Source organism: Typopeltis vanoorti, chromosome 21, assembly GCF_054136105.1.
Source record: "Typopeltis vanoorti isolate ZY-2024b chromosome 21, IOZ_Tvanoo_1.0, whole genome shotgun sequence".
NCBI classification, from domain to species: domain Eukaryota; kingdom Metazoa; phylum Arthropoda; class Arachnida; order Uropygi; family Thelyphonidae; genus Typopeltis; species Typopeltis vanoorti.
In genome coordinates this window covers 21,752,737-21,766,924 of record NC_143569.1, presented here as the reverse complement: position 1 = coordinate 21,766,924, position 14,188 = coordinate 21,752,737, and the positions used below count along the sequence as shown (strand labels likewise).

Here is a 14,188-nt window from a genome sequence, read left to right as displayed (position 1 = left end):
GCCTTTATTGAGGTCTCGTCAGTGGGAGACAGACCTGAAAATGCTAAGGTTGAAGTAATGCAGAGCTTATGAATTTTACCTAAACAGCGCAAACTTGACCTACTTGTCTGTTTGATTACTTGAGAAATAGGATTAAAAACCAACTTTATATAAAATTATTTGGTATCTTGAATACATAATATACCCAACTTAAAAAACTTTCTTCATATATCTCTTATCGCGAGATTTTATTTAATAAGGTCAAAGCACCTTGTGGCAACTTGTTTAGGTAAAATTCATAAGCTCTGCATAACTTCAACCTTAGCATTTTCAGGTCTGGCTCCCACTGACGAAACCTCAATAAAGGTCGAAACCGGTATGGGTAGTGACCATTGCCTTTAATGCATAGCATCATACATCTCCGCAAGGGGATGTGCTTTACATTAGGGGAAAAATACTAAGGAAAGTGATCGGAGCTTAATTCACCTTTACTACGAGGTACCTCAGACTGGCACTACGTTAATTTGCTTATTTGGGAAATAGGATTAAAAACCAAGTTTATATAAAATTACTTGGTATCCTGAATATATATAAAATTACTTGGTATCCTGAATATATATAAAATTACTTGGTATTTTGAATATATATATATATATATATTCACTCAGTTTCCAAAAGTTCCCTGTAAGGAAATAGGCGTTAGCAGATTTATATTTAATATGATCAGAACAAGCTCTTCATACAATTGTAAACTACAGCTGATTTGATTTTCCTCTGCATGTGATATAAGACTTAAGACTGGAAAAAACAACATTTTGGTTTGTTTAACGGCGTAGCTTGATGAGAGGTCGAACGTGTGATATATTGTGACATATTGTGGCATGTTATACTTATACACGAATATTGCGTTTACGTCTTGATTTAATCTAGCAGTTTAAAATAGATGAAAATACTGAAACCATGTCATCTTTACTAGGATAAACTCAAGCGATTCTATAAACTCTAATATGTAGTCAAAACCAATATATGGCAAAGGACATGCTTAAACTGTTAGAGCATGTGCTCCTTGAGCAGATGGTTCAAGTGTCATCGCTTCTTTTGTTTCTTCGGCTCGGTTCCATTACGAGACTTAGCTGATTACTTGTCCACTGAATGTTACTGGAATCCAATAGGAATTTAATTTCTCTGTGAAAGTCTCGGAGTTTAAATGTGTACATAAGATCAATCAGAAAGTACCTCACTGCCATGTTTAAATCAAGGCTGTCATAGTAAAACACAAATACAAATATACTTGCAGATACTCAAACCGTAGCGATCGTTGATACCGTCGATTCAGAAACTAGTTTTAGTTTAAGATGTTGCCCTATTTTTTTTTTTTAATTAGAATCATGCTCTATCCGGGAGGGATCTTCCTGCAGCAAATGAATATGTGTTATTTTTCTTCGAATAACATTTACCCAGTTCTTTCATTATACCTTTCGTTGCCATTGACTCCGCTTTTCAGTTATTTCCACCACGCGATTGAATATTTTATTCACTTTTATCTGTTTTTTCTTCCTTCACTACTCTGATACTGTTTTTTTTCTTATCTGATATATATATATATATATATATATATATATATATATATATATATATATATATATATATATATATATACACACACACATTTTTTTCGCTAAATTTGCAGTCTTTTCATTGAATGCGCAAGACAGCCTATCACAGGAATTTCATATACGCTTAATTAATAATTAATGTGTTAACTAGAATTTGTGGAGAGGAATTTAAAATACTCCATAAAGAGTTCAAAAGTGTCAAAAATCACTTAACTGTCATCATCATGATCATTAATTTCCTGATATGTACTGTGATAGATGTACAATATACTAGGACAGTACTACATGATTAAGTTTACATTATTACCAATCTCATATTAGCAATTTTCTGCGAAATTAGTCTATTACTTGTCAGCACTCCAGTATTGTTCTGTCGGTTTTTTAAGGTACTTCTGACTGAATCAATCTACCTAGATCTAGGTTACCTTCTGTTCTTTTTTATGCTATCTTGGCATTACACATCTGTTTTGCTAATATTTCTTCTCCCAGTATGTTGAAGTGATCATATGACCTTACATTAGCTCTTCTCGCACATTCTAGAACGCTAACAATGTCAAGTTTCTTACTAATATCTTCATTTTTAATGTAACTCTGCCATTGATTCCACCTTTTCAGACCCCTAATTTTCCTCCGAACTCTCATACCTGTGAATGTCTAATATTTGATCACGTGCTTTCGTTCTAACCCATCGCTGAGATTCATAACTTAAAACTGGTTTGAACAGAATCGTGTATACTGTTACTTTAGTGTTTTGACAAATTTCTCTCTTATTCCATATAAATTTACATAACTGTCTCCTAAACATGCCAGCTTTGCTTATTCTGTTGCTATTTGCTTATTCAAATCCAAGTCCTTACAATCAAATCGTTGTTACTGACTATGCCATGGAGCCACCGTAATATTCGAAATTATTTTCTGGATTTCTAATTTTTTATTTGCATAAATCGCATACACGAGAGGTCGAAGGATCTACAAATACATCTTTGCAGTGTGCAGTGTGTGGGGTGCAGGGGAGGGCTAAAATAATAAAATTAATTAATTTATTGAAGTTTATTATTATTATTATTATTATTATTATTATTATTATTTATTATATTTTTTTTTTGAGAGAGTTTCAGGTTGTAGTTGTTTTGGAATACTTCATTAGAAAGACTGTTTCAGAGGACAGAAATGGATGGTATAAAAGAGGAAGAAGAGACGCAGGTTCGGTATGTTTCCAGTTGCATATTATAATAATGCTGAGCAGCTGCTACTCTTATGTTAAGAAGTGCAATAGAAAATGGAGGAATGAGGTCGCCAAGACAATGGAACAATAACCACAATTGAAGTATCCATAATACAGTGCTGAAATATTACATCTGTGAGATATACGAACCGAATTTCTCTCCTCTGTATAGCATAAAGAATTTTTAGGAAAATTTTCTTTACATAGATCATCATATGCATATGCTCATCAGTATTCTAAGCATGACGTGATTTGCGATTTGAATATATAGTTAATAGTTCGTTGAGTGTAAAATGGCATATTGAACGAAGAGAATGAATGCCTAGTTTTGGATGCTGAGTGAGCTATTCATGTGATGGACGTATGCTAGGAGAGAGTGAACGTAAGTGTTAATTGGGACAGAGAGATCTAATTTTGTCTGGTAAATTGTGTATTACTGAAGGTAAAGGTAGGTGAGCTGAGATCCGGTGGCATTGAACTTGACAAGATTGTCCTCACCCCATTGAAGAATGGTAAGTACGAGTATATCAATGTTTAAGGTACTAAATGTAGATGAACTTGTAGCGTTTTGTTTTGATATACTTTGTGTTGAATCAGGTCTTGGAAAGCAGACGAGAGTTTGGGGCAGAATTGGGTAGGGAATGAAGGGCTTCATGCCAGTGAATTTCTGTCATTCGGACGTGTTAGGGTTGGATGAGCGGAAGCAATAGTCATATACCAAAGAAAAGAGTAGAAATTCCGAAGGTCGTCCTTATTGGTACCTTTGTAGTGCTAGATAATGCGAGATTAAGAGTGGTGTGAGGGCGTTCGGTGCAGGAAGAGTCTTGCTCAGGGTTATGAATGAACTATCATTTCTGCCCACAGTTAAGAGCACAGTAGATCCAATGGATTTATTATTAGTTGAATAGTTTTCCATAATTTTTTAACCATCAATAACTCTCAATCTGAATAATGATTTTTCCGTTTTTTTTCTAGATGATGAAATTTACATTATACCAAATTTAAGTAGAACAATAAGTATTTTGTTTAATTGATAAATTCAGACTAATTCAATATTAAAAAATGATAATCATGAATGGATTTGCTAGTTGACACTATTGCGTTTCTAATATCACTGGAACTACGAAATGTCAAGAAAACATGTTTCAGATACCGCTTTTCACTTATTATCTTTCACTGCTGTCACTAACCTTGACTGGTACATGGTTTCTGTTGTCTCCATGAAATGACAGGAACTACCATTTCTCGTTGTATGATTTTTTTTTCAGTCCTCTTGCATCCATTGCTGTTGATTTTCCGTCATGATAGTCCTCGTTTGCTGCAATTCATTTTCAATTACAGCACATATTAAATACAATTTGTCTTTAGTTGTACTGGTCAGTCATTTGACATGTTGCATCATGTATATTGTACATGATCCTATCAAAGTCGTTTTCCTTTTGCATTGATCAAGTATTTCCAGCCATATATTCGACACCGACAACTTGATTGGTATATCTGAGAATCCATTGAAACTCAGTACATGTAATTATAGCAAGGTAGCTTTTTGAGTTATTCTTACTGGCTCATCTGGATTCAGCAGTCATTCCTCCTTCCATTCGCTTTTGCTCAGTTAGATACTCCTACTACTATTGACAACATACACACATACTCACCCTCACCCACTCTCGCACACGTACAAAACTTCACACTTCGTGAATGTAGATATGGTATTCTGGTGGCATCGTCTGCTCGTGTGAGAAGAAAAAAATGTAGTTGATAGGTACAAAAATCAGAAGAGAAGTTTAATTGTCAGTTTCATTCATAAAATGCCGATTCCTGTGAAATGTTTTACGTATATATTTATTTTTTTAAATTTTTAATTGACTTATTGCGCAGTAGCGCAATAAGTCAATTGCAAGCGGTTTTCTTGATTAGTCTGATTTTGTTATAATAGGATACGATCAGTAAGAGTAATATAGGAAATATGATGGAATATGCGAAGATAGAACTGTTAATAGCGGATATTAAAACTTCCAAAGATAAAGATTACAGATTCATTGTATATATATATATATATATATATATATATATATATAATTTATTCATGTTGATTCTAAGAAGGTAATCAAAATGTTTTTGAATGTGTTTCTCAGATACCACGACGTTAATGATACCAATGTCCCTGACCTTCTGCCAAAGTTACAGAACCAGTTGGACTTCAGAAACCCCACTGATGCAGTTAAATATCTGTATATGAGTTTTATTTTACTCAGAGATTTTATGCTGTGTTTTTACTCCTCTACATTTGTGTATAATGGCATGGAAATAATTATTTGACATTTTTATCATAGAAGTGCTTCAAAACCTACTGAGTGAGTATTGAAAAATTGTTTGATCATGAATCATTAATTAAAAATGTAATAATAATAAATTGATATTATTATTACGTGATACCTCCAGACTCATCGAGGTAGGGCATTCTACAACACGCAATTCACGTTCTCCATTACTTAATCCACTACCATCATTTACACAAAACGTCATCTACTGCCCATCACTACTAGTAGTTTTTATCTGTAAATTGCGTGTGTTCTGCTGGCTGATTCGCCTGTATCGTGTGTCACTGATAAAATGTATGAGTTTTTTTGTTCTTGTAATTGACTGATAAACATATATAATAATATATAAGTAGTTGATATATTCGCTTAAATATTGATAGTTAAATAGATTTTAAAAAATAGGCAGATTGTTAAAAAGCTTTTAAATTGACCAGGTCGACGATTGAATACGCACCTATAATATATCCGGCCACTCAGACTGAAACCTGACTAATGAATTACCTGATTGGTAAAATAGCACAAAATATTTTAGCCCTCTGTCCCCCCCCCCAAAGTTTTGCTACATATCCGACTTGTCATAGTAAAAACTCCGTACATAAATGATATATCCACAAAGAAAAGGTGTGTTTGTAAATCTTATTTGAGGTTTTCATATTCGTTACTCCACATAAAAGTTTAAGCGCTTACAATTTAATGTGTTAAAATTCTACACCATTTTAATGGCTTGATGCATAGATAAACACATTACTGTTTGTACTAGGATACTGAATCAACTTACTTTTCTTGACTGACACAATGGTTCTGTACGTTTGACAAGAAAAGTTTCCACATTATTCTGTCTCAAGTAGGAATCCCTTGTACTACCATAGCCAGGCTCCACCTCGTAAGCTTCACCCAAACAGTCTAAGGTTGCCTTGGAAATGTGGACTCTGCTGCAAAGATAAAGAACAACGGTATACTTATAATTTTACTATATAACAATCATAGTCAATTATATAAAAGGATAATGTATTCATTAAATTTAGTTACGTAAACTTTATTTTAAACTGTTAGAACTTCAAGCGGATTTAATAAGCATTATAAATTTTAAATAGAAAAATAAACTACTTTCTGATAATTGATTTTAATATTTGGCAAGTCTTATTAATGAAGCAAGTACTATCCTCAAATAACTGTTTAGCGTGCTGAAAAATTACGACGTGCTAATCCACCTTCAGATTAAAGGTCTTGCCCTAATCGAGTTCGAATCCAGATCTTTCTAAACAAAGATATCGTCGGCACCAACTCTTCTGCCGAGGTGTTTTATGCGCGCGTGTGTGTTTACGTGCGCACTCGAACATCCGCACACAAATATTTAATGGATGACAACCATTGTGATTCGTCGCTGTAATTTGACTTGTGTCTTTATTATCGTTACAGCTAATTGAGATGAACTGCTTTCGTTTCGTATAGTGAGTGAAACTGTTACATTCATTTGTTTGTTATTATTGTTGTCGTTTTTGTAATGTTCAGTTAAGTGTAGCTTTAATGATGCCACGGATTTGAATTGAATGGATTTTATTCATTAAATATTACTGATGCCATGGAAAGAAATCTGCATAATTTTTGTTATATATTGTTACTTCATGGAAGTTTTACACAATTAGAGTTCTTATTTTACACAAAACTAGTGGTACCATGAACCAGTTAACCAATTATAAAGTGGAAATACTTTTGAGAAATTGACACCAGCTTTATCGCTTGCAGTTAATTATATAATATTGGATGATAAGTAAGATAGAAAGAAAGATAATCACATTTTCAGTTTAATAATACCTTCGGTTTAATTGACGGTATTATTAATTTTGAATTGTTGGTTTTGCATTTAGTCACTTAACTGAATTTTTTAGGCAAAATTTCTTAGAAATTCTTATTTTTATAGGTTTATAAAGCAAACAAAAAAATTAAATTTTTCAAGAGTATCTATTAAACTGTTGATAATATTAAACAATCTTACTTACATTGATAAACTCGGAGTGTAGAAAAACAAGATACTAATACTGCGATTATTAAAATGTTGAAATCGGAACAAAATACCTTAACAAATCATGACCAACAAGTGAAGCTGACATCCTGATAGCACTCTGTCTGTAAAAATAAAAGTTGCATTGCTAACCCTGCTATTCCTCCAGATTCCATGTGATTGGCTAGGGTGACGTCATTGGACCACACATCAAACTGCCATTTATGGAGTCCAAGTACCCCACATAAAACAGATCCGCTGTGAATACCAATCCGCATATTAAGGTCAACTGCAGTTTTTTGCCGAACAATTCTATAAAAAAACATGTATTAAGTTAGAAAAAAAAAACAATAATAAGGATTGTTAAATTCAGCATTTTCTAAATAGGGATTTAATTTTTGCCCTTAATGATATTTTATTAAATATGAATGTTATCTGTGTATTATAGTAAACAAATTTTAATCGATATAGCAGTTAACTGCATTGGAGTGTAGATTGAGAATAAACTTACTAACAATAGTAGTGATATAGCGAGGAGAAGCAGAAGGTAGTTGGGATGACATTTTTATGATTATTATTTTCTTTTTTCTGCAATAATTCCAACAACGGATTAGGAACAAACGTTTTGCTTTTTCTCTTCAGGCTTATAGCACCTTTGTTGTACAACTACATTATATACGAGTATCTCAAACACAAAGCGGAAAAGTTAGCTTTCTAATTTTCGATTAAATTGCAAAATAGACAGCAGTTGTTCTTTAGGAATTTTATTTATTTATTTATTTTTTTAAATTTTTTTGAAGAATATGTTCAAATTTAAATGTGAAATAGAGCGGAAGGTATCCTTGGAAGTAGCTATACCAAAGATATTTAGCAAATGGTAAACTTCGTTTTCATTCATGGTAGAGCATGTTGGTGATAAAGAGGAATAGTGACTGATCAACTTATTCTCTTTTGAACAGCATCCAGTACTATTAACGGTAATTCAGGCGTCATTTCACATAACGTGTTCTATGTGGTAATGTGAAGATTTGAAAATGTCGCAGCCTTTTAGAAGTTTTGTCAGCGGTAACTTGATGAAACATCCTACGTTATCGTGACTACAGAGTAATATGAAACATTATAGTGGCCACCTTATTCACAGTTTTGCTGATGATAGCACTCCATTCCTCATATGACAATCTTGAACCTTGCAGTGCTTACACATACCATCTGTGAAGATCTACAACCAGTTTACTAAACACTGATCTTCTTCTTCTTCTGCAGCTTTTCCCACTTAAGTAGGGTCGCTGTTTGTGGTGAGTCTACTCCACAACCTCCTGTCTTGGGCTGTAGTCACATCCAATTTCTTCATCCTCAAGTCCTCCTCCACCATCTCCCTCCATCTCTTCTTTGGCCGTCCGCGTTTCCTCCTCCACTGCACATGCATCTGCATGACCTTTCTTCCCACATACTATTCCTCCCTCCTCATCACATGACCAAACCATCTCAATCTCGCCTCCTGTATCTTTGCTCCTAAGTTCGTAACTTTCACCGTTCTCCTTACATAGTCATTTCTCAGACGATCTTTTCTGGTCACACCGCACATCCACCTACGCATTCTCATCCCTGACACTTCCATCCTGCTGATGTTATTTTTCCTCAGGGCCACAGTTTCTATAGCATATGTCATAGCTGGCCTCACTACTGTCCTATAGATTTTGCCTTTCAGATTGATCGGCATCCTCTTATCGCATAACACTCCAGCCATCTCTCTTCAGTTCTTCCATCCTGCTTGTATCCTGCATCCCACTTCCTTCTCAGCCTCATCATCTTCTTTCATTGTTGAACCTAAGTATCTAAAGTCACTGACCTTCCTGATGACATCTCCTTCCAGCTCTAGATCTGTCTCCTGGTTGCCATCCACATTGCAACACATATACTCTGTCTTACTTCTGCTCAGTCTCATACCTCTCTCTTCCAGTACTTTCCTCCAACTTTCCAGTTTAGCTGCCACTTCTTCTCTCGATTGTGTACACGGCACGATGTCATCTGCATACAATATTGTCCAAGGTGCGTCTTCTCTCACCTCCTCCGTCACCACCTCCATCACAATATTAAACAGGAACGGACTTAATGCTGACCCTTGATGCAAGCCAACTGTCACTGGAAAACTTTCTGTCTCTCCCAGGCAGGTTCAAACTCTTGTCTTCACATTTCTTATACATCTCCTGCACCAACCTGACATATTTCTCCGGTACCTTCTACTCCCTAAAACACATCAAGACTGCTTGCCTTGGCACTCTATCATACGCTTTCTCCAGATCAATAAAAACCAGGTGTAGCTCCCTTTGCTTTGAGAGAAGCAAAGGGAGCTACACTTTTCCATCATCTGTCGCAACCCAAAGATGGCATCTGTCGTCGATCGACCAGGCATGAAGCCAAATTGCTCCTTTGCAATCTCCACCTCCTTCCTCAGTCTTCCATCAAGAACCCTGTCTAGCATCTTCATTGTGTGGGACATCAACTTTATTCTTCTGTAATTCTTACAGTCTTGGGCATCTCCTTTACTCTTGTAGATGGGGACAAGAGTACTTTCCCTCCATTCCTCAGGTATATTTTCCTGTTGACAAACTTTTATGAACCGGTCCCACACGTCAATTCCCACTTCCCCTAGTGCCTTCCGTGCCTCCACTGGGATCCTGTCAGGGCCTACCGATTTTCCATTCTTCATCCTCTTTATGGCTTCCTTCACTTCCACTCTACTAATGTTCTGCACCATCCCCTCATTGGGCTCCCCATCTTCTCTGTGAGTCCTTGCATTTTCTTCATTCAAAAGCCCTGCAAAGTATATTCTCCATCTGTTTCTTATACCCACGTCCCTCCTTAATACCCTTCCTCCAGAGTGTTTTATCTGCCTCACATGTACGATGTCCTTTGATGCCTTATATCTACATTTTGCCAATCGATAAAGCTTTCTATGTCCTTCCTTTGTTCCTAATTGATCATAAAGGTCTTGACGCCATGGCCTTCGCCTGTGCAACAACTCTTTTGACTTCTCGCTTTTTCTCTCTGTATTCCTCTCTGTCCTCTACCACTCTGGACTTGTCCCACTTCTGCTTTGCCTTCCTCTTAGCCGTCATTGCATCTTGTGCATTATCATTCCACCCCCAATCCTCCTTCTGCCTCTATAATCTTTCCGGATGTTTCGCCAAGAACCTCAATTGCACAGCTTAGAATTACATTTGAATTATGTCTACACCAGTCTTGTATACTTTCTAGTCCATCCGAAATCCTCTCTAATATCTTCTCCCTAAAACGGTTCCTCACACCCTCTTCTTTTAAGTGAAACCACTTAATTTTCTTCCTCCCATGGTTTCCAATGGTTCTTATCTTTGACTTTATTTTAAAGTCTGCGCACAGCAGCCGGTGTTGCTGCGCCACCTGATCTGTTGGGATTACCTTTCAATTTGTTACTGCCTTAAGATGTTTTCGTCTAGTCAAAATGTAGTCAATCTGTGAACTATTGTTGCCACTTTTGAATGTTGTCAAATGCTCTTCCCTCTTACAGCCAAAGTAGTTCACAATTGCCAGATCAAACGCTACTGCAAAGTCTAAAATCCTCTCTCCTTCCTGGTTCATAATTTCAACTCCATGACCACCATGTACCCTTTACTAAACACCGATCTCCATACCATTAATGTGGAAGTGACAATGTAGTCGTCTTTAATGCTCCCAAAATGCAGTTTGGTGTTTTTTTTTTCTTGTAAAATGGAGCATACTTCTTTTCCCATGTCTTTTGATAAGGCTCATCTTAACATTCAAGATCAGATCTTGCTTCTCGAACTGACGCTCTTACCTCTAGCCTTTCCTGCTATAACTGCACCACTTTTGTGGCGTCCTAAGCTTCAGAAAAACTTAGCATCCTTTTTCGCTCAAGACATTTCGTTTCATCTGTTCATCTACTAATTCTGTACACGCAAATCCGTCCATTCATGGAATACTGCTCTCGCATTTTGATGTTGCACGTGATACCTCTCTAAAAATTCTTGATGCTCAGAAGAGGGCAGTTCATCTAATTGACTACCTTTCTAACCGACTCTCTTTCTGGCAATTGTCTCACAGACAATCAATTTCATTATATCTGTTCTACAGATATTTCATGGGAACTGTTCAGCAGAATTGACATCTATCATTCTCTCCCTGCATTTCTGTCTAAGCTACAGTAACACGAGCAATGATTGCTCAACATCCTGTTATATTTTAATTCGTGACTGACCGCACCCACTTCTCCCTTTCATTTTTCATTCTATCTACCTTGATTCTGTGGAACAGTCTTCTCCATGAAGTATGTCCCAAAGACTACTAGCTCCAACGCTTCAAAAGAATATCAGGAAATTGATTTTTTTTCTTAACTCCTACTCACACACAGCATTGCTTTTCTGCATGTTAGCGATGAATCGCTAGTTGGTAGAAGTGTCTGCAGGAGAAAACACATTTATGATTCATACAAATAGGTTTAGCTTTGGTGCGATGAAATGCCTTCATAATGGCGTGCCGTAGATTTCCAACCACACATGCGATTGAGTATGCCATTAGAACAGCTTTTAGGTTCCGGATATCTCACTTAGTTATTTTATTTAATTAGACACGGAAGTACACCTTGGCTCTTCATATAATTAATAAATAGTTTTGGAAAATTTTACAACGAAAACAATGTTCATCACCCTGTAGTTTTATGGTTGTAAGCAATTTACGTTGATGTCTACGTTAGGATGGATGCCTGGGTTCCATGGCAGGGAAAATGCTTAAACATCTTCGTAGATTCTGTGAACATTGATATGTGAAAAGAAGACTTCTTTGCCACATAAATACAACTGTGGAAGACTGAAGTATTTCACAAGAGCGCTTGTTATTAACCGCTAGTTGTTAAGTGGAAGCGTCTCCGCTCTCCGCGCTATCGGCTCTGTGATCGAATCCTATTTCGTTCACGGATGCTTTAATGGTTATCATCGCGGATGAGAAACCATGTTAGTTTATTGGATGCTTGTGTCGGTATAAAATTTTCCTATTTTATTTCTAGAGTATGATTATCTAGTCCTTTGCTCGCATACGGTGCAAATGTAAAAATTCCCGTCTTAAACAGCTAATTCTCTTTTCATAGCATGTCCCTCTTTTTTAAGCAAAAAGTCTATATTTTTACTATTTTAATTGAAAAGCAAACAGCTGCTTCTCTTGGTTTCGAAGATCACAGTTTTTCACAACCTTATTTGAACTGTGTACGCTTCAGTTATTTCAGATGCTTGTCAACATTTTTTTGAGATGTACATATTTTGTCAGCTATGATGCTACCTTAAAAAAAACATATTTCATTTATTTTTAGGTAACTCCTAACCCACGAAAAGTTGCAACCCAACATGGTCAACATGGTCAGATAAAGAGTTCTAGTTTTTATTAACTTCATATAAGTTTTTGTATTTTTATTTTATTTATTATTTTTTTTCTCAATTCAAAAATCCTCTTCTACGAACCAAGTATGGAATTTTTCCTCCAACCTACTTCAGGCCTCCAATAAGCAGGAGTAGTGGTTTTATACTATTCACGCTTATTAGTACTTAGGTGGCCGAGAACTTCATCTCCCACCTAACACCACATATCAGCGACACGCTGTCACATCTTTTCTTAAATTGATTCACACTACTTGCATTTATCACCTCCAAAGGCAATCCATTTCAAGCACGCACGCTGCATGAAAAAAATCTACCTCTGTCCTCTTTCTTGACCGAATTCATTCTTAACTTCCATGTATGCCCTTTGTTGTCTCCCAACTTCCATAAAATGAAACTTTCTACTATTCTGTATGACCATTTCAGAAGTTTAAGATTTGCTAGTGCGTTTAGTCCACACATTACCAAAACTGTCACCATTACTACACTCACAATCCTGATGTCATCTATAACACTCTCCTTTGCTCCCGCTCCGCTTTTATGTGCATCAATTAGGAAACCAGAAGACCAGATCTGCACGCAACATTCCAGGTGAGATCGAACACAATCGTCAATGTTTGTTTCAGTCTTGCAATAATCTCCTTAGTTGCATTTGCAATCTTTGCTATATGAACCCACGAACTTTATATTTACTAAAACTCCAAGATCCCTAGTCTGATTGATCAGCTTCTTCTAGCGTAATCCTCTCAATATAATTCGCTATTCGATATCTCATAACACCAAAGTGCATAACTTTACATTTACTAAACATTGAACTGATAGCCGTGTTCACATGCTAACAATTCCAGCCTATTTTGGTAATGTGTGCTGCATGTCAGTTGTATTCCTGGCTATCTTTCCATCATCAGCAAACAGCTTTGTCTCCTATCAAACACTTCCCAACGTCATTAATGTAAAGACTGAACAGCATTTCAGTCTGATACCTGAGGTAAATCACTAATCACCTTACACCAGTTTTTATCTGTCAGTGAACCCTTATCTCAGAAAGTCCAAAATTATCGTGGTGTGTATCAGTTTCCTTTGTCTAACTCAGTTGTAATATTATTATTATATGTGAGTAAGTTACTCAAACGTGACCTTTCATTATTTAACCCATGTTGTTCATTGCAAAATATAGATTCTCTGTTAATCTATTTCTGTATGCAAACTCTTATCAACTTTTCCAAAATAACCACCACTCCTGAGATTCTAATAGGTCTATAATTAGACACATTCGTCTCTGCACTACCCTTGTGCAATGGAATTATCATACATTCTTTGCGCTCCTGCGAAATCTTCCCTGTACTGAGACTCAAATTATATAACCATGTCAAAGGCAGAGCTTGTTTAGCTAAACTCTCTTTTACCATCCGTATTAATATCTTAATAGAATATATTTCCGAATTCTTATTCAATTTATTCAGTAGCTATCGTATCTCCCTCTTCATACACAAAAGTTTTTTCTTTATGTAGCGTAGAGGTAACATTGAGTTCCACGTTGCATACGCCAGGTTGATAGCTCTTAGCAAAATTGGTACTCATTAATTGACAAATATCTCCTGCACCTATCACTTGCTTACCAT

At 36.0% G+C, this 14,188-nt stretch overlaps 1 protein-coding gene across 1 annotated transcript in view; it reads right to left on the bottom strand.

The window, feature by feature from the left end:
• Positions 1 to 14,188, bottom strand: part of LOC150094668 (adenylate cyclase type 8-like) — a 259,683-nt gene that overhangs the window by 83,341 nt on the left and 162,154 nt on the right. Inside the window, exons 9-10 of the mRNA XM_090411618.1 lie at positions 7,297 to 7,455; positions 5,920 to 6,073 (exon numbers count right to left, since the gene is read on the bottom strand). Coding sequence (XP_090267744.1) covers positions 5,920 to 6,073; positions 7,297 to 7,455 — 313 coding nt within the window. The remainder of the gene's footprint in view (positions 1 to 5,919; positions 6,074 to 7,296; positions 7,456 to 14,188) is intronic.